The 18,800-nt window shown below is 48.3% G+C and overlaps 1 protein-coding gene across 4 annotated transcripts in view; it reads left to right on the plus strand.

Annotated features, from left to right (window-relative positions):
- Positions 1–18,800, plus strand: part of MYO1H (myosin IH) — a 52,389-nt gene that overhangs the window by 32,826 nt on the left and 763 nt on the right. For 3 of the 4 annotated variants that reach the window (XM_058158183.1, XM_058158182.1, XM_058158181.1), the window contains 29 exons: positions 1,829–1,990; positions 2,579–2,694; positions 3,362–3,560; positions 4,046–4,126; positions 5,326–5,505; positions 5,596–5,694; positions 5,821–5,934; positions 6,524–6,808; positions 7,425–7,492; positions 7,745–7,850; positions 8,439–8,519; positions 9,328–9,419; positions 10,155–10,249; positions 11,189–11,235; positions 11,516–11,596; positions 11,942–12,047; positions 12,419–12,536; positions 13,395–13,508; positions 13,597–13,673; positions 14,277–14,345; positions 14,480–14,564; positions 14,742–14,901; positions 15,259–15,342; positions 15,430–15,523; positions 16,413–16,468; positions 16,611–16,746; positions 17,746–17,816; positions 17,901–17,998; positions 18,423–18,522. In XM_058158183.1, the coding sequence (XP_058014166.1) occupies positions 1,865–1,990; positions 2,579–2,694; positions 3,362–3,560; positions 4,046–4,126; positions 5,326–5,505; positions 5,596–5,694; positions 5,821–5,934; positions 6,524–6,808; positions 7,425–7,492; positions 7,745–7,850; positions 8,439–8,519; positions 9,328–9,419; positions 10,155–10,249; positions 11,189–11,235; positions 11,516–11,596; positions 11,942–12,047; positions 12,419–12,536; positions 13,395–13,508; positions 13,597–13,673; positions 14,277–14,345; positions 14,480–14,564; positions 14,742–14,901; positions 15,259–15,342; positions 15,430–15,523; positions 16,413–16,468; positions 16,611–16,746; positions 17,746–17,816; positions 17,901–17,998; positions 18,423–18,522 (3,138 nt within the window). In that variant the 5' untranslated portion in view covers positions 1,829–1,864. The remainder of the gene's footprint in view (positions 1–1,828; positions 1,991–2,578; positions 2,695–3,361; positions 3,561–4,045; positions 4,127–5,325; positions 5,506–5,595; positions 5,695–5,820; positions 5,935–6,523; positions 6,809–7,424; positions 7,493–7,744; positions 7,851–8,438; positions 8,520–9,327; positions 9,420–10,154; positions 10,250–11,188; positions 11,236–11,515; positions 11,597–11,941; positions 12,048–12,418; positions 12,537–13,394; positions 13,509–13,596; positions 13,674–14,276; positions 14,346–14,479; positions 14,565–14,741; positions 14,902–15,258; positions 15,343–15,429; positions 15,524–16,412; positions 16,469–16,610; positions 16,747–17,745; positions 17,817–17,900; positions 17,999–18,422; positions 18,523–18,800) is intronic. The other variant, XM_058158180.1, reaches the window with a different exon arrangement.

Below are 18,800 nucleotides of genomic sequence, written 5' to 3' on the forward strand. Positions count from 1 at the left end.
TCTTTTCCCTGGCTGTGATCCAGGGCATGTTACGGCCAGTGGAACGTTAAGCCAGATCTCCTAGGATTCCCTGGAACGGGATGCAAGATTTCGTTTTCATTTGCACCTTTTCCATCGTAAGCATTTTCTCTGCCATGCGAAAGAAGAGAGCAGCAGTTATTTCCCAAGAAGAAAACTCCTCAAAGGCTCAAATCTGTCACAGTGGCAGAACCCGACCTCTCCGCCGGCTAAGGGAGTTTGCAGAGGGATTCTCCACACCAGGATGGATATTCACTCCGTGCATGTAGCGATGTTTCGTTGATTTTTCCTGACATAAAAGCGGCAGTTGATTTCATTCCCACATCTTGCAATGTTGGGCCAAGCGGGGGGGAGGGGGAGGCGTTCTCCTTTTTGCTGTTTCCCACCGCAAAAGAGACGTGGAAAAGTTGGATGGTGGCCAAGTTTTCCATAGACTGGAATGTCACGTTAACTCTAAGCCCCTCCCAGAGGAAAGTGGTAGAAGGGGCCCCCCTGCAAAGTCCTGGTGGGAAACTGGGAGCCCAGCTCTCTATGCGCCTAAGTTGTTCTTGTCCATTGGGGGGAAAACAGCTGCTCAGCCAGTGGTGGATCTCCTGACCAAGCCTGAGAAGGTAGCCAAGCATCGCTATTTCAGAACAAGCGATTTCAAAACTTTGGCAGGTTACAAGCTGGGAGAATGATGGGAAATATTCTCACGATCCGGAACGGTCCTCCAGGCAGGGCCAATCCTGCCATAATAGGTTTAAGTCCCAAGGGGCAAAACTCACAAAGGGTTTCTTTGTGAAATCAGCAGAGCACAAGACCCAAAACCGGGGGCAGTGGGGGAGAAGGAGAAGGTGCCGGGCATCCCCAATGGGAAGAAAGGTTGTGTCAGGAGCACAACTGTTAAGAGGATTTTTCCAGCCTTTTGGAGTCTCCTTCATTTCCTCCTCCTCCTCCTCCTCCTCCTGCCCCCCACTCCTTTCCAGCACTGATGATGTTACCTATTTGGGTAATAAAACGTCTGCTAACAAAGCACCAAGCTCAGAGAGCACCAAGGGCCCCACAGTCCTCCTCCTCCTCCCCCCTCCTCCTCCTCTCCCTTCCAGCACTTGTTACTGGTTGGGTCATGACACACCTGCAAGAAAACAACCAAACTCGGAGAGCAACAACAATAGCAAAGCCTTTTTCCACAAGGAAAACTTTGACCTTGCAAATCAGTCTCTGGGTTGCAGATTTCGGTAATTTGGTATCACGAAAGAGAGAGAGAGCCAAGATCTGATCTTTATCTGCTCCAGGCTCCAGCAAAGGAGAGCGAAGAGCTGCTTCTGTCTCAGGCAGGGCAAGGAGCCAGGCCAGGTCCGGCTACATGATAACTGGGGCTGCTGCGTCTCCCGAGAGGGTTCAAATATTAGTAATTCTTTGGACTTCAGTGAGAAGGGACGGCAGCGCAATTCTAGAAGACTGCAGCTGGCACTTTGTATCCAGCATGCGTGGAAATATTGCAACAGAATTTCTTGGCTTCAGGAAAAGCGGGTGGGGGGGACAAACGAGAATGTCATAGATTTTTGTCCCCTTGTTTTTGTGAAGTTACTCGATGTGCCAACTTGGCTACATTCGTTAGAATAAATCGCTCTCCAGTTCTGCAGCCTGGGAAACTTTGAAAGACCTTCATCCCTGTGCGTAGCTTTCTGCCAAGGTTTCTGCTTTCTGGTTATCTTAAAAAGAAAAAAGATTGCCTGCCCATCACTTAGGTGCGTATTCCCAAGACCAGGAGGAAAGTCGGCTGACTTATCCCGCTAATCGGGGCCTTTTTCTTGTGGGCTTGCAGAAGAAGGCCGTGTGGAAGAAGCCCCACCAGCTGAACATGGAAGGGGCTCTGATCGCCCGCGACAGAGTCGGAGTTCAAGATTTTGTCCTGCTCGACTCTCACACGAGCGAGTCGGCTTTCTTGGACAACCTGCGCAAGCGATACCGGGAGAACCTCATCTACGTAAGTTAAACATTCAACTGCCAGTCCATTTGGAAACAGGGCTGCTGCTTGTCCTGCGGGGTGGAAATAGGGGGCTAAGATAATATTAGACCAGAAGCATTGGACTGATTCCCTCCTGAGGGCTCAAGGGGGGATTTAAGAGCCAGAAGACAAGCCCGCGAGGGGTGTGAGAAAATGGGAGGCCGTGGCCCACCCCTGCATGGACGGCTGGCGCACCCAACCAGCAACAGCTCCATCTCTCCCTCTGGCCCTCGGGTAGGGAGTGGGGAACGGCATAGGTGACAGCTCTGGTCCCAGAGCAGCGAGTTAGCCTGGCACGCTCAAGACCGCTGCCCAATATTCCTTGCTGCTGCTCATCGCCTCTCAGCGTGGTCTATCTGTGCGGGGCTCCTTCTTCCTGAGGACAGGGCCAGCTCTGAACAGGGCACCTCTCTGTGTGTGGGTTCTTGGGAGGGAGGAGGGCCAATCTGGGTTGGCGTTGGAGGGTGACCATGCCAGCCCCCCCTCCCTCTTTTGTTCCGAAGATCCGGCAGGCCGTCGTGAGTCTGTTAATCGGCAGCATGAATTTTTCTCGTTTTTTCCTTCTAGACCTACATTGGGACTCTATTGGTCTCTGTGAATCCCTACAAAGAGTTGGACATCTACACCATGAAGCAGATGGAGCAATACAAAGGGGTCAACTTCTTTGAGCTGCCGCCACACATGTGAGCAAAGATGCCGAGCCATTCCCTGCGCCCTGGGTGGCCTTCCTTGGGCCCGGATGGGATCCACCGTTCGTATCGATCCATCCATCCAAACTTAAGGGGAATTAAAATGCAAAAAGACAGCCCCTCCCCCCCAAATAATAATTATACACAGGAGCAGGGGTGAAATGTAAAATGTGTTAGTATCGTTTCTGTGGGCGTGGCTTGGTGGGGGGGGTGTAATGTGACTGGGTGGGCATGGCCAACTTTTTTTTTTAACTTTTAAAAGCATTTTTTCTACAACCTCTTCAGCTAAAGAGGATGTAGAAAAAAATGCTTTTAAAAGGCTCTGATGATCCCAGCTGAGCCGCGCGATCATCAGAGGCTTTTTTTTTTAAGGCAAAAGCAGGTTTTTACTTTTAAAAGTAAAAAAAAAAAAACCTCTGATGATCGCGCGGCTCAGCTGGGCATGGGGGGGGGAGCAGGGATTTTTGCTACCGGTTCTCTGAACCGCCTGTGGATCATCACTACCGGATCAGGTGATCCGGTCCAAACCGGGAGCATTTTACCCCTGGATAGGAGGTAGTCCCAGTGCCAGTTGGGGATTATGGGAGCTGAAGCGACCCTGTTGTATTATCTTTTTCCCCCTGGGGAAGTTCTCACTCTGCCCTCCTTGCATCCTCTCCAGCTACGCCATTGCTGACAACGCCTACCGGGTTATGTGCACCGAGTATAACAACCACTTCATCCTCATCTCCGGAGAGAGTGGAGCCGGGAAGACCGAAGCCTCGAAGAAGATCCTGCAGTTCTTCGCCATGACCTGCCCAACCACCGAGCAGCTGCAGATTGTCCGCGACCGCCTGCTCCTCTCCAATCCCGTCCTGGAGGTAGCAGCCTGGGGATCCAGGCTGTGGGTCCCGATGGTGGAGGGACTTCCCCCAGTGGGGGAATCCAATTTGTCTTTACTACCGGTTCTGTGGGCATGGCTTGGTGGGCGTGGCAGGGGAAGAATACTGCAAAATCTCCATTCCCATCCCACACGGGGGGGGAAGGATATTGCAAAATCCCCATTCCCACCCCACTCCTGGGGAAAAGGATATTGCAAAATCCCCATTCCCATCCCACTCGGGCCAGCCAGAGGTGGTATTTGCTGGTTCTCCGAACTGCCTAAAATTTCTGCTATGGGTTCCCCAGAACCTATGAGAACCCGCTGGATTTCACCCCTTTTTTTTATTTATTTACATTTATATCCCGCCCTTCTCCGAAGACTCAGGGCGGCTTACACTGTGACCCCTGACTTCCCCTCAAGGAGAGAGGAGTGGAAATGAAGCCCCAGCCACTCATAAATTCCCAAACTCTGTTTATCCCACAGGCCTTTGGAAATGCCAAAACGTTACGGAACGACAATTCAAGTAGGTTTGGGAAGTACATGGACATCCAGTTTGATTTTAAGGTACAGCTTTTAAAATATTCGGGGTTAAAAAAAAATACCTTACATTTTTAACTCTTTAATCTGGAATAATGAAATGTAACCACCTTGTAGAATCTTTTCTTCATTATTAGAGGTTACATATTCTTTTTTTTTTTTTAATCAGAAGAAAAAGGTGTGATACTCATGCCTTCCTTAGCTTTTATCTTCCCAATGCCCCTGTGAAGTAGGCCAGGTTGGGGCCGAGAAGAGCTCTCAGGATCACCCAGCAGTGACCTTTCGGAGTCGGGGGGGGAAATGCATCTATTTTTTATTTATTTATTTATTTATTTTGTCACAACAATATATGTAACTATCATACAGAAAGGTTATATAGTATATAAAGGTATAGAAGAAAAGAAAAACAATAGGACAGGAACGGTAGGCACGTTTGTGCGCTTATGCACGCCCCTTATGGTCCTCTTAGGAACGGGGTGAGGTCAATAGTAGAAAGTTTTTGGTTAAAGCTTTTAGGATTATGAGAAGAGACCACAGAGTCAGGTAAAGTATTCCAAGCACTGATGATTCTGTTACAGAAGTCATATTTTCTGCAATCTAGATTAAAGCGGTTGACATTAAGTTTAAATCTATTGGTTGCTCTTGTATTATTGCAATTAACTCCGTCAACTTCCGGACCTCCGAACCTTTCGTCGCGAGCTTAAAACTCACCTATTCATCTGCGCTGGACTGGGTTAGTTTTTAAACTTATGGGTTTTTAATGGGTTTTTATTCTAAATTTTAACCGTGGCCAATTTAATAAGTTTTTTAATTATATTTTAATTGTATTTATATTGTATTATTTTGTATTTTTTATCAGGCTGTAAACCGCCCTGAGTCCTTCGGGAGAAGGGCGGTATAAAAATTTAAATAATAAATAAATAAATAAATAAATAAAGCTGAAGTAGTCTTTGACAGGAAGGACATTACAGTAGATGATTCTATGAGTTAAACTTAGGTCTTGTCGAAGGCGACGGAGTTCCAAGTTTTCCAAGCCCAGGATTTCTTTTCATCCACCCAATCTGAGACTCTGGGTCCCAGGATTACGAGTTTCCTCACCAGGGTCTTCCCCAGCCCCCTCCCCCTGAAGAGCCGGATCCACAGGGGGGCCCTCAGCGGGTGTGTGTGTGTGTTTCCTTGCCGCCTGTGGCACCCGAGCTCTGCTTCTTTGGTTCTGCTTTTTCCAGGGCGCTCCAGTCGGTGGGCACATCCTGAGCTACCTGATAGAGAAGTCCCGCGTGGTGCACCAGAACCCCGGGGAACGCAACTTCCACGTCTTCTACCAGCTGCTGGAGGGGGGAGAGGAGGAGCTGCTGGAGGGGCTGGGGCTGGGACGCAGCCCTCAGAAGTACTCCTACCTGGTGCAGGTTGGGCGGTGCAGCTTTTCGTCCACAGACTGTCATTTCCAGGTGTCTCCTGCGTCACCCTGACTTGGCTGTTCCTCTCTTCCGCTGTAGGGAGGCTGTGCCAAAGTGTCTTCCATTAATGACAAAAGCGATTGGAGAACCGTCCAGAAAGCCTTTGTGGTCATTGATTTTACCCCAAGAGATATTGAGGTAGGAACCTTAGGAGGGGGTAGAGAGGGAAGGAGAGGGTTGTATCTATTTACAACAACCCTTTGCCCCTTAGTGACGAGGGGGAGTTACGCTGGATCTGACCGCCTTCTTTGTCTTCATTCTCAGAACCTCTTGGGGATAATTGCGAGTGTCCTGCATCTGGGCAACATCCAGTTTGAAGAAGACAGCAATGGCCACGCCATCATCACCAATGGCACTCAACTCCACTGGATCTCCAAGGTGCCGGCTGGGCGCGTAGTGACTCTGAATTAGTTTGGAGGAGGCCACCCCAGGGTGCAAAGCACATGGTGCTCCACCCTGGCCACTGGCAAAGAGCAGAGCATTTACAGCAGGGGTGAAATCCAGCAGGTTCTGACAGGTTCTGGAGAACCTGTAGCAGAAATTTTGAGCAGTTCGGAGAATCGGCAAATACCACCTCTGGCTGGCCCCAGAATGGGGTGGGAATGGAGATTTTGCAGTATCCTTCCCCCAGGAGTGAGTAGGGAATGGAGATTTTGCAGTATCCTCCCTCTGCCATGCTCACCAAGCCACACCCACCAAGCCACATCCACAGAACCCGTAGTAAAAAAAAAATTGGATTTCACCACTGGTTTACAGGCGAACTTTGCATCCTGTTGAAGTTTAGCTACAATTCCATGCAGTGCTTCCATATCCTGTCGGGTATGGAAGTTTTGAGCATGGGGTACCCATTGCATGTGAAAGCCTCCCCCCCTCCCCCTCCCCAGGTTTTGAACTGCAGCACTGATCAAGAGTCGAGCAGGCATCTCTAAGTGTTATCAGCTGTTGTCTTTTTCCCTCCTCTCTCTAGCTTTTGGGCATTCACCTGTCCATCCTTCAAGAATCTCTGACCCACAGGAAAATCGAGGCTCGGTTTGAAGAGGTACCACTCGTTCTCCCTGCTCCTTTGCAAGAAAATAACATGGCAGAGCTGCCCTCCCGTGTACACCTGCTGTGGTTTCCTTCCTCCCTGAAGGTTTTAAGCCCGCTAGATGTGGACCTGGCATTTTACGCTCGTGATGCGGTGGCCAAAGCAATATATGGACGGACGTTTGCTTGGCTGGTCAACAAAATCAACAGTTCTTTAGCAAACAGGGTTGGTCCTTCATTGCTCTTACGTAATGATTACCGTATTTTTCGGAGTATAAGACGCACCTTTTCCCCCCAAAAAAGAGGGTGAAAATCTGTGTGCGACTTATATACTCCAAATGTAGCTCTGCCCAGCTTTTCAAATGGAGATTTCAGAGGCTGAAAAGAACCTTCAGAAACGAAGCCCCCAAACAGAGCTTCAGAGGCTTTTTTTCTGAAACTCAGTTTCGGAGGCTTTCAGAGGCAGAAAAAAGTTTTTTTCTGAAACAGTTGCAGAGGCAGAAAAAAAAAGCAAAAAAAAGCAAGGCACAGAGCTCACAACCAAGGAACCTGTTGCTAAAATTCACCTCTGGGAACAGCTGATTGGGGGTATTCCAGGAGGCCGATCCACCTGCCAATCAGCTTTTTTCTTATTTTCCTCCCCAAAAACTAAGGTGAGGCTTATACTCCGGTGCGTCTTATACTCCGAAAAATATGGTACTTGTATAAATGGCTTGTCTTTTCCATTCTCTGGGGCTTGAGAAGGTTGACGGTTGACTGGGGCTGCTTGGGAGTTGTGCGCCTCCTGTCCAATTTGTGGGCAGACCCTCAAAGGACCCCCATTGCTTTTCTTTGTTTGATAGGACTTCAGCAGGAAAACCGTGATTGGTCTACTGGATATTTATGGCTTTGAAGTCTTCGAGACAAACAGGTAAAGTCTCCATTCACCCTGGATCAAAACCACACTTTAAAATGTTTTATGCCTTAAAAAAAAATGAGATCAACTAGAGAGATACAAGAACAAGGGATTTGGAGGACGAGCAGGAGGAGGCAAGGATCCTACAATCTCCCTTCCTCTAGTTGTGGGCTGGTAAAAGTGGTTCAGCCCAGAGACGCTTCTAGAACAACGTGACTGCTTTAAAATGACTTTGTGCTTTTTGTCCTTTTTTTGCGTCTGTTCAAGTTTTGAACAGTTTTGTATCAACTATTGCAACGAGAAACTCCACCAGCTGCTGATCGAGATGACCTTGAAGGCAGAACAAGAGGAATATGAGCTGGAAGGCATTGAGGTAGCTCTTGCTTCTTGCCAACCTTCATCCCCTTAAACCTTCTCCTCTCCCCCCACCCGCCTCCCCCAGCCTCCTGAAGCAAGGCTAAGCTTGGCAGCCCCAGGGCCAAAAAGAGGCGCAGGAAGAGGCCAAATATAGGTTGCAGTTGTCAAACCATCCCGGAGGCTACCTGGGGGTGGGGGTGGGGCGCTCCTGTTTCTCAGGTTGCAATTTAAATGCGCCAAGGATTGGAGAAAGCAACAGTCTTCTGCAGAGCAAAAAATGGTTGGGGGGAGCACCTTTTTTTACACCATGCATAAATTTACTCATTTTATCCAACCACTGAGTCAGGTCAAAGCAGGTCTTAACAAAATCCTGCCAAATTTGACCAAACCAGGATCCTTGATGTGAAGAAAATGTTATGTATTCTGAACCCAAATTGTGGACAATTGTGCTTCACCCCAAACTTTTAAGACTTCTTCCCAGAGTTCATCTAAATTCTGATTCCAGAGGCTGGTGGAGATGGACTTGCTGTTTGAAGTGGAATTTTACTTGGCCAAATCTGGCCTTGCTGTGCCTTAACCTCCTATGTTTTGCTCCTAATTGTAGTGGGAACCGGTTCCGTATTTTAATAACAAGATCATATGTGACCTCGTGGAGGAAAAGCACAAAGGCATCATTTCCATCCTGGTAAGAAAACTTTGGTCTTTGAATAAGTTTACCCACTGCCAGTGACTGGTTCCAAACAAGGTTGCCCTCCAAAGGAATTTGGGGGACTGAAAAGTTTTAAAACAGCCAGGCCAGGTGTCGGCAACCTGTGGCTCCAGAGCCCCATGCGGCTCTTTGGGCCCTCTGCTGTGGCTCCCTGTCAGGTGATCCCACCACTGGCTGGCTCCTCCTCTTGCCTTCCCCTCCCAGTCACTCCTCATCTGGCCTGAGAAGGTAAGGGCGATGGCAGGTGATGAAGTGGCCAAGCAGAGACAGAGAGATACAGAGCGAGGGGAGGGGAGGGGAAGAGGGTTTTTGTGGTTCCAAGTGTTTTTAACAACCAGTTCTCTGCCCTAATGATCGGCTGGGTAGGTGTGGCTAGGGGGTCATGTGACTGGTAGAAGTGAGTGACATCCCAGGTGAGCTGCCTGATTGTCAAAGCCTTTTTTTTTTACTTTTAAAAGCATTTTTTTACAACCTATTCGGACGAATAGGTTGTAAAAAAATGTTTTTAAAAGTAAAAAAAAAAGATTGCACACCACAGCTGATCACACCCCACCCCACACGCTGTTCTACTTACCCCACGGCTCTTTTTGGTGTGCACTGCATGCGTGGACCTTGCATTTGGTGCATGGTGCGCACTGTACATGTGTGCGCATATGCGCAGCCAGCGAACCGGTAGTAAACCGGTTCAGATTTCACCACTGGTTCCCACCATACCTTAAGCCTAATATACTATTTATTGCTCATGCGGGGAGCCAGCAACCGTCTTTTGACTTTCTTGTTTAAGGATGAAGAATGCTTGCGGCCCGGTGAAGCCACTGACCTGAGTTTCTTGGAAAAACTGGAGGAGAAAGTAGGAGACCATGCCCATTTTGTGACGTAAGTGCCGGCCCCTTCTTGTTGGAGGGGATGTGGGGAGGTTCTCTCCCCTTGGCCCTTCTTGAAGCAGACTCTAGTTCAGCCCCACCATCCTTGTTTCTGGGTGTGATCCTGGCCCAGCTGCCAGTAGAATCCTCTCTGAACTGGGAAACTGTTGTGACCCAGGCCCAGGTAGGTAGTAGGAAACTCAAGTCAGTGAAAAAACAAACAAACTTTATTCGAACAGCTGAGAATTACTTCATTCCCAGTGTAGTTCAACTAAATTAAAGCAAATTTCTCCCAACACAAATTCCTCAGTCCTATCGCAAACCTCGGTCCTATTAGGCAAACTGCCAAAGGCCTTTCTTGGCAAAAGTTCAGAAGACACCGATGCAAAAATAAATGCAAGACGATGAAGCTAGCAACGTTGTTTTCCGGCAAAGAGCCCAAACGCCATTGCTGGTCTTTTAAGCCTTATGGGAGGGGCCAATCATCTCTTGGCCCTACTCCCGAGTCGTCCTCTTTGCTTGAGCTGCTCTTGCCTTCTGGCAGCTTTTCTCATGTCTGCATTAGGAACAGGCTCCTCCTCTTCCTCTGCCTCACTACTGTCAGCCTCTGGAGGCTCCGGAGTCCGCACCTCACTTCCCGATGGCCCTGGCCCCACCTCAGCCTCATTGCTGTCCGATTCCGTTGCCAGCTCCGCAGGCTGCTGGCGGACCACAACAGAAACTCCCTCTCTTTTCTCCTCCTCTGCAGTCGAAAGCTTGCAGATCTGAAAACCCGGAAGTCCATCGACTGGGTGGACTTCCGCTTGCTTCACTACGCGGGAGAAGTGACCTACTGTACAGTGGGTAAGAAAGGGGGGCCGTCATGGGAAGGGACTTAATCTAGGCTGGTTCCCTCCATCCTTGCTTGAAGCTCAGAAGAACGATTCCTGCTTCAGGAAAAAAACAAAACCCAAGGAGGCATCCGACCGACAGGAAGCATCTCCTTTCTAGAATTCAAGACCAGGAACATTTCTCTTTCTGAAGCAACTTATCTTGGCAAAAGTTCTCCTCCAGCTCCCATTGAATTCAATCGTTTGGAAAATAGGTTTATGGTGATCTCACGTCAAAGCAGGGGTGAAATCCAAAATATTTCCCGACCGGTTCTGTGGGCGTGGCAGGAGAATACTGCAAAATCCCCATTCCCACCCCACTAGGGGCCAGCCAGGGGTGGTATTTGCCGGTTCTCCGAACTACTCAAAATTTCTGCTACCGGTTCTCTAGAACCTGTCAGAACTTGATGGATTTCACCCCTGCTTCAAAGCCTTCTGGGCACAATTACAACTCCCAGATTCTCCGTGTGCCCTTCAATTTGACAAGGCTGATTCAAGCCCATCATTCCCAACCGAGCAGACTCCCCGGTGGTTGTGCAGGATAGTTGGCACCAAGTTGGAGAGGGCTGGTGAAGTTTCTGTGTCTCTTCTCAAAAAAACCCCAAAAACCTCCTGGCCAAAGAGCCTGACATTGATGAGGACTGTAATCCCAAGATCTTAATTGTTCAGACCGTGTTTCTCGCCCGTGGCAACTTTAAGGCGAGTGGACTTCAACTCCCAGAATTCCCCAGCCAGCATGGGAGATTTTGGGAGCTGAAGTCCAGATATTTTAAGTTGCCAAGGTTCAGGAAGACTGATTTAAGCCAGCAGTGGCTTTGCTAAGACCATCCTAGCTTCATTTCCTGGAAGACTCTCTCTTCCACTTTCCTAATTTTATTAGCATTGCCTTAACTTTATTTCCTGCCGTCTTTAGGATTTTTGGAGAAAAATAATGATCTGCTTTACCGGAACCTCAAAGAGGTAAGAGTATTTTGGGTCCATTGAGGTAGACTGAGTCTCTCTTGCCTTATGTAGTTAAGTGATGGAAATAGATGCGAATGAAGGAAGCCTTGCAGGAATTCTTTTTATTTATTTTTTTAAATAATTTTTATCTCCATTTTCCAACATCATATTTATGTACAAACTATTATCCATCATTAATCATTAAGCCTTGCAGGAATTCTTAAGAGTGGGTGAATTTCAAAATGGAAAGAAACGGGTGTTACAAATTCTGTGACTGCATGCTTTAACCTGTTTCCAGGTGCTTTGCAATTCCAAAAATGGTATCGTGAAAGAGTGCTTCCGCTCATCGGAATTGCACAACCGGAGAAGGCCCGAGACGGTGAGTGCTTTCCTCGGACGATGAGACGAGCTCTTGAAATGTTTTAGCTCAGAGCCAAGCAATAGTTTGGCACTTCGTAAAATTGGGGGGGTGTCTTTTAGCGAAGGAGAAATTTCTTCAGCTGGAAAATTGCATTCCTTGCTCATGATTAACAATCTGGGACAAGGTGCCCATGGAAACAGGGCCTGCAGTGGTCTTTGGCACACTGTGTCCAGAGTGCACATAACACACCCTCACCTTCACATAATTGAGGATCACATTTAATGGCTTGGGCTAAGCTTGCAGCTGCAGGGCGGGCGTCCCATTCCTTCCATGCTTGTAACTGAGCTCTTCTGGCGTCCCCAGGTTGCGACTCAGTTCAAAACCAGCCTGGCCAGTTTGATCGACATCCTGATGTCCAAGGAGCCCTCGTACATCCGGTGCATGAAACCCAATGGGGACAAAGAACCTGGTATGGAGACCTCAGGGCTGGGAAGTAGGGGGAAGCTGCACCACTTTCCACCTGTGGTTTCATCGATCTGAACTCAGCCCAAAAGGCCTTTTGAGGGCAACCTAAAATCTGAAAGCTGCCCTGAAAACAGCAGCCAATGCTTCTCATCCCCCGCTGGAGAAATCAGACTTTGCAGAGTTTAAAACCTAAGGAAGTGCTGGAGAAGCCAGAGGCTTCCCATCTCAGGCCAAGGATGCGGACATTCATCCCGCTTGGAGCTCTTCTACAGCCAAATGTTTCCCAAATGCCCTGGAAAAACCTGTAGGTTTTAACCACCAAGGTGTGGCGGAAGGGTGCAAGTGCCCTGACTGGGGTTCCATTTCGTTGTGCAGACAAATTCGATGACTCCTTGATAAGACACCAAGTGAAATATCTGGGTTTAATGGAGCACCTTCGGGTGAGGCGAGCTGGCTTTGCTTACCGTCGGAGGTACGAGCACTTCCTGCAAAGGTGAGGCTCCTCTCCACTCCCCCACATCCCACTCATTGACCATGGCTTCTGTAGGAACGGAGAACACAAGAGGGAGGGCCGTCTGCTGGAGATTGGATATCTGACTGGCACCCTTCATTTAGTAACCTGTTAGGAAGACGGAGGTCACCTGTGGAGCTGGGTTGTCATCCCTTTGCCGTGAGGCTTATGGAGAGGACTTGGAATTGGCATCCTCTAAAAAGCTTTCCCATAATTGTGATTTCTGGGGTGGGGGACACCTAGATCGAGAAGGTGGGGGTTAGCTTTAGTTCTGTGCTGGGCAGAAATGATTGTGGGACTCCAGGATCCCTTCCACGGTTTGGAATCCAGTTATAATCATAACAACAACAACAACAACAACAACAACAACAACAATAATAATAACAGAGTTGGAAGGGACCTTGGAGGTCTTCTAGTCCAACCCCCTGCTTAGGCAGGAAACCATCCATCACTTCAGACAAATGGTTATCCAACATCATCTTAAAAATTTCCAGTGTTGCAGCATTCACAACTTCTGCAGGCAAGTTGTTCTACTTATTAATTGTTTTCACTGTCAGGAAATTTCTCCTTAGTTCTAAGTTGCTTCTCTCCTTGATTAGTTTCCACCCATTGCTTCTTGTCCTGCCTTCAGGTGCTTTGGAGAATAGCTTTGCTCCCTCTTCTTTGGGTCAGCCCCTGAGATATTGGAACACTGCTATCACAACTCCCCTAGTCCTTCTTTTCATTAAACTAGGCATATCGAGTTCCTGCAACCGTTCTTCATATGTTTTAGCCTCCAGTCCCCTAATCATCTTTGTTGCTCTCCTCTGCACTCTTGACATTTCTCCTGACTGATTCCAGGTACAAGTCTCTCTGCCCGGATACCTGGCCGCAGTGGCGAGGCCCTGCAGCGAAGGGAGTGGAGAAGCTCATCCATCACATCGGCTACAAGCCGGAAGAGTACAAGATGGGAAGGTAGAGGAGAGGCCTGCTGGGTTTGGGACCGATTCATGCAGTCGCTCCCTACGGCTCACCATTAAAATGCAGCTTCTGTCTCATGCAGGACCAAACTCTTCATTCGTTTCCCAAGAACGCTGTTTGCCACTGAAGATGCCTTTGAATATAGAAAACACCTCCTGAGTATGTGCTGCCCAGAAAGAACTTTTTCTACCTGAACATTGTCATTATGAGGAAGTCATCCTCTGAAGGGCCTGGATGACATCTTTAAAAATACAACTTCTTGGTACAAATGTTCTAAAGCTGCATGAAATCTCTGTTGAGCTATCTTGTCCTTCCCAGCGTTGGCCAAACAGAAGTCTCCAGGTTTAGCATTGCAAGCCAATACTCAGGTCTATTTAGGAATGAATTTTGGAGTGGTCTTCTTTGCATTAAGATGGTCCTATGCTCAAATCGCTGGTTTCTCTTTACTAAAGAAGCCAGGTTGCTTTGATGGGAAAGATATCCAAGAGCTACTTACATCCAGTCCCATTAGAACATAATATGGTTGATGCATCACAATCCTTGATTCAGTTTCAAAAGAGTATTCTAGGCTAGAAAGTCCCAGGTTTTGTCCATGGAATTGGCAGTTAGAAGTTACGTTTCTAGTAAAGAAAACGGAGTTTTACAACCTGGCTTAGAAGGGCCTGTTTCCCACCCACCCCAACCAAGACTCCCCAAAGAAACAGGAGTGACTTCCACCTGGCAAACGCATCAGGGCTGCGTGTTTTTCTTCCTCTCTTTCAGTTTCCAGAATACAAGCCAAATACAGAGGTTGTCTCGGGAAGCGAGAATTCCAGAAGATGAGACAAGCCGGTAAGGATCAGTTGGCCAGAACCAAAATCTTATCTTGAGCAGAAGCGCTGGTTTCTAAACTCAGCCCCTGGAGACCCTGTGTGAAAACAAGGAGGCTCTCCTGGGTGAGCTGGGGACTCTTTTCTGTCTTGCAGCCATCCTGCTGGAGGCGGCGTGGAGGGGGGTCCTGGCACGCAGACTGGCCAAGAAGAGAATGTGGGCAGTTGAGACCATCCATAAGTAAGTTTCCTGCCTCCTCCGCCTGGGATCATCCCTCCCTTTCTGTTGCCTCTCAGCTCTGAGAAGAAATCGGAGGGGGATCCTTTGGCTATCTTGCACGGATGTGTCGACATCTGGGAAGGCTCCTGGGGACGACCAGGAAGATGGTCCTGAATGTTGCTTTTCTCCCTTCTGAAGGTTCTTAAAAGGCTTCATCCACCGCAGGGAGCCCCTGAACGGAGAGAACGCGGGCTTTGTGAGGTTTGTGCAGTACACCTACCTCATGAAACTCAGGGATCACATTCCAAAGACCGTCCTGGACAAAAGCTGGCTTAAGCCTCCAGAGATCATGCAACAAGTGAGAACGGGCTTGTGGGAAGCCTCCATGTTCAGGGGCAGTCTGCTGCAGAGTCAAGGGAGGAGGCCTCTGGCTTTCCTGTCTGGCTGTGGGTTCTCTTTCTAGGCTGCTGGGAGGGAGGCAGGGGTTGTCACTCTACGGATGCTGGGTCTCACCAGCTCTTTGGAGGTTAGCTGAGGAATAGTCAGATTGAGAAGGTCTCCTAAACTTATGTCCTCATTTGACTTGTACAAAACTGGGGGCTGTGAATTGGAGCACTATCTGCTCCCCTAGGAACAGAACCTGGGAGGTCTACAGGGGTCTGTGGCTGATCATAGTGTCCATCTCCTGTCCATCTTCTCCCCTTCTGCCACCCAGGCCTCTGCTCTTCTGAAGACCATCTGCAAAAGGAACCTTGTCCGGAAATATTGCTGTGGAATCACTGCGGAGAAGAAGGCCCAGGTAACAGGGTGGGCCTGTCCTTTCATGTGAGGCTCTTCCAGGTGTCCTGAGGGGCAGGACAGAACTTCTTATTTGACTCCCAAACAGATGGAGCAGAAAGCTGTTGCCAGCGCCATCTTCTTTGGGAAGAAGGTTGGCTACATGGAAAGTCTGAACCAGCCCTTCCTGGACAGCCGACTGGGTGAGTAGCTGAGAGTTGGCAGGCCCTGCTGAGAACTTGGCTTGACTCAAAGGAAGGGCTCTCCCTTGTTGACTGTCTGGATATAATTTGGGGGCGGGTTTCAGGGGAAGCATAGAATGGTGGAGTTGGAAGGCTTCCAAGGATCATCTGAGGGGATCAATGTGCCCTCCGAAGCAGTGCTGAAATCCATTTTTTTAAACTACCGGTTTTATGGGCGTGGCTTGGTGGGCGTGGTGTGGCTTGATGGGCATGGCAGGGGAAGAATACTGCAAAATCCCCATTCCCACCCTACTCCTGGAGGAAGGATATTGCAAAATCTCCATTCTCACCCCACTCTGGGGCTAGCCAGAGGTGGTATTTGCCGGTTCTCCGAACTGCTCAAAATTTCCGCTACCGGTTCTCCAGAACCTGTCAGAACCTGCTGGATTTCACCAGAAACTGAAACTGAAAGCGGGACAAGAAGCAACGGATGGAAAGTGATCAAGGAGAGAAGCAACCTAGAACTGAGGAGAAATTTCCTGACAGTGAGAACAATTAATCAGTGGAACGGCTTGACTCCAGAAGTTTTAGGTGCTCCGCCACTGGTGGCTTTCAAGAAGAAACTGGAGAGTCATTTGTCTGGAATGATGTAGGGTCTCCTACTTGAGCAGGGGGTTGGACTAGAAGACCTCCAAGGTCCCTTCCAGCTCTGTTATTCTGTTTTTTTGGTCCAGCAGGAAGAGTAAGTCCTTATTAACAAGTTACTTGAAAGTTGTTCTAGAGCTTTCACGAAGTCCTACGTCGATCTTGAATTGTATGTTTTACATTATAAGCCACTTTAGAAGAAACATTACATGAAATAATGAAGTGAAAGACCTCAGAAGGAGTCTTCTGCCCCCTTCCCTCCTAGGTGAGAGCGACCTGTGCCCCAAAGTCCTGCAGATGATCCGCCATGAGAGGATCCAGGTAAGGCAGAGGATGGCATCCCACAGGTAAGCGGGGGAAGAGCTCCCAGCCGCTCCCCTGATTTCCTCCCTGCCTCTGACTGGGCAGACCCAGCCCTGCTGTGGTTCTTGAGCTCCCTCTTGTCTCTTGTGCTGGTTTCCAGTATGTCACTCCAGTGGTGAAATATGACCGGAACGGCTTCAAGCCCCGAGAGCGGCTGCTTGTCCTGACCCGGGTGGCAGCTTACGTGGTGGAGACGGCCAAGATCAAGCAGAGGATTGAGTACACCACCCTCAAAGGTAACCTCTGAAATCGCTTCTCTTTGGCGGATGGACTTGGCTTCAGGTCCTCTTGTGTCTCTTTGTGTCTTTGGAGCAAAGCTTTTGGAACAGACACAGGAGGGAGGATTCTGCTCTCAGACAGGCTGCCAGGGGTCTAGAAGAGAATTCTAGAAGCTAGAATTTTGCACCAAATTAATCAGGAGCTTTGGTCTAGATACAGAGCATCCTCGTCAATATCTGGAAGGCAGCAAGGCCGTTGAGGCCGGGGGCTTTTCAGCGACAAGAAAAAAGAACAACCCACCGACTGCAAAAACAGCAGATGCATCGATCGATTACAGGGGTTTGGCTGGAATGGGGAGTCTCAGGAACAGGAAAGCTCCGATATGTTGGGGAAAGATGGAAACCAGAGAAATTTGTGGTGGAACAAGAACGTGGAGCTCCTAGCTTTGCCATTTCACCAAAGGCACCTCAGAAAAGAACCAGGGGCGCTTTGAATTGCAAATATATGAATGACTCTAATGTTTGATGAAGGAGTTTATATAAAATTTTATAAATATCAATGGGGAAATAAACGGTTTAATTTAGAGGGAGTAAGGAGAAGGCGGGGGAAGAGGGAAGTTGATAAATGATTAGAATTCAGGGTGAAGGGTAAGATTAGGTATACAACATAAATAAAAGAAAAAACAAAAATGGAGAGGGACAAGGCAAAATATATTAATGTAAGCATATAAAATGTGTTGGAAGAGAACCAAAAGTTGTATAAATTTGAAACCTGGCCAATATTCTGTTCATAAAAAATGTACGTTGGTGTGCGTGTTAAAAAATAAAAAACTTTTTACAAAAAAGAAAAGAACAGAACAGAACCAGGGCCATGAAAATATTAGCTTGGTTAAGGAAACATTCTTTAAAAAAAAAGAAAAAGAAACTTCGTCCACATTTCCATAAAATTTACCCAGCGGGACAGGCGGCTGGTTGCTTCGTATGGCTCACGTGGTCTCTGTACCTTCTCCCTGCAAGGCATTTCCACCAGCAATCTCAGCGATGGCATCTTAGTCCTTCACGTTCCAGAAGACAACAAACAGGAAAAGGTAAGGGGAATTTCCCCTCCTGGAGACCCTCCCGCTTCAGGACGCAATCAGAAATAAGGGTCCTCCTCCCACTCTTCCTTGCAGGGAGATGCCATCCTGCAGTGCGAGCATGTTTTTGAGACTGTCACCAAGCTCTGCATGTTAGCCAGTAAGCAGGACCTGGTAGCCGTGGCCCAGGGAAGGTAAATTGGAGGGCTGCTTGTGCTTTGACAAGGTGCGGCAGGCTTGTATTTTTTAATACCATTTGAATAAAACCCGCTGGAGAAACATCAAATAATTTGCTTCCCTTTCACAACGCATAGCAGTTAAAATCTGAATCTCTTTTTCCTTAATTCCTTAAAATGTTCCGAAATGTTTGTTTTGAGTAGTTCGGGGAACCGGCAAATGCCACCTCGGGCTGGCCTCAGAATGGGGTGGGAATGGGGATTTTACAATATCCTTCCCCCCAGGAGTGGGGAGGGAATGGGGATTTTGCAGTATCCTTCCCTTGCCACGCCCAGAGAACCGGTAGTAAAAAAAAAAAAGGATTTCCCCACTGGCTCTGCTGCTGAGCCTGGCCCTGGGCAGAGGCTCTGGAGCCCTGGTTTTTAACCTCTTTGATAATAGCCTCCAGTTCCAGATCAGTCCCGGGAAAGAAGGAACCATGGTTTTTACCTCCGGGCAGGAGCCTCACGTCTACAAAGCCAAAAATGGACAACTCACAGTGGTAAGGCTCTGGAGCACATAAATCCAGGGTGCTTTCGGGAGCATCCAGCCAAGTCTGAATATTATTTCCCTCCCTGGCCAATTGGTTTTTTTTCTCCCTCAAAAGATGGAAGGAGGTTCCGTTGAGGCAATTTACCTCTGTTAATTTGTTTAGCTAATGCAGTTTGCTTTTTTTATTTAAAGAAAAGCAAGTCCCCATTTCTTCCTGCCTGTTTCTTTTTGGCTGCAGGAGCTTTCCAGCTAGTTGCAGGTTCTCAAGAGCGTAAAGAAGCTACCTAG

This window comes from Ahaetulla prasina, chromosome 15 (assembly GCF_028640845.1).
Source record: "Ahaetulla prasina isolate Xishuangbanna chromosome 15, ASM2864084v1, whole genome shotgun sequence".
Lineage (NCBI taxonomy): Eukaryota > Metazoa > Chordata > Lepidosauria > Squamata > Colubridae > Ahaetulla > Ahaetulla prasina.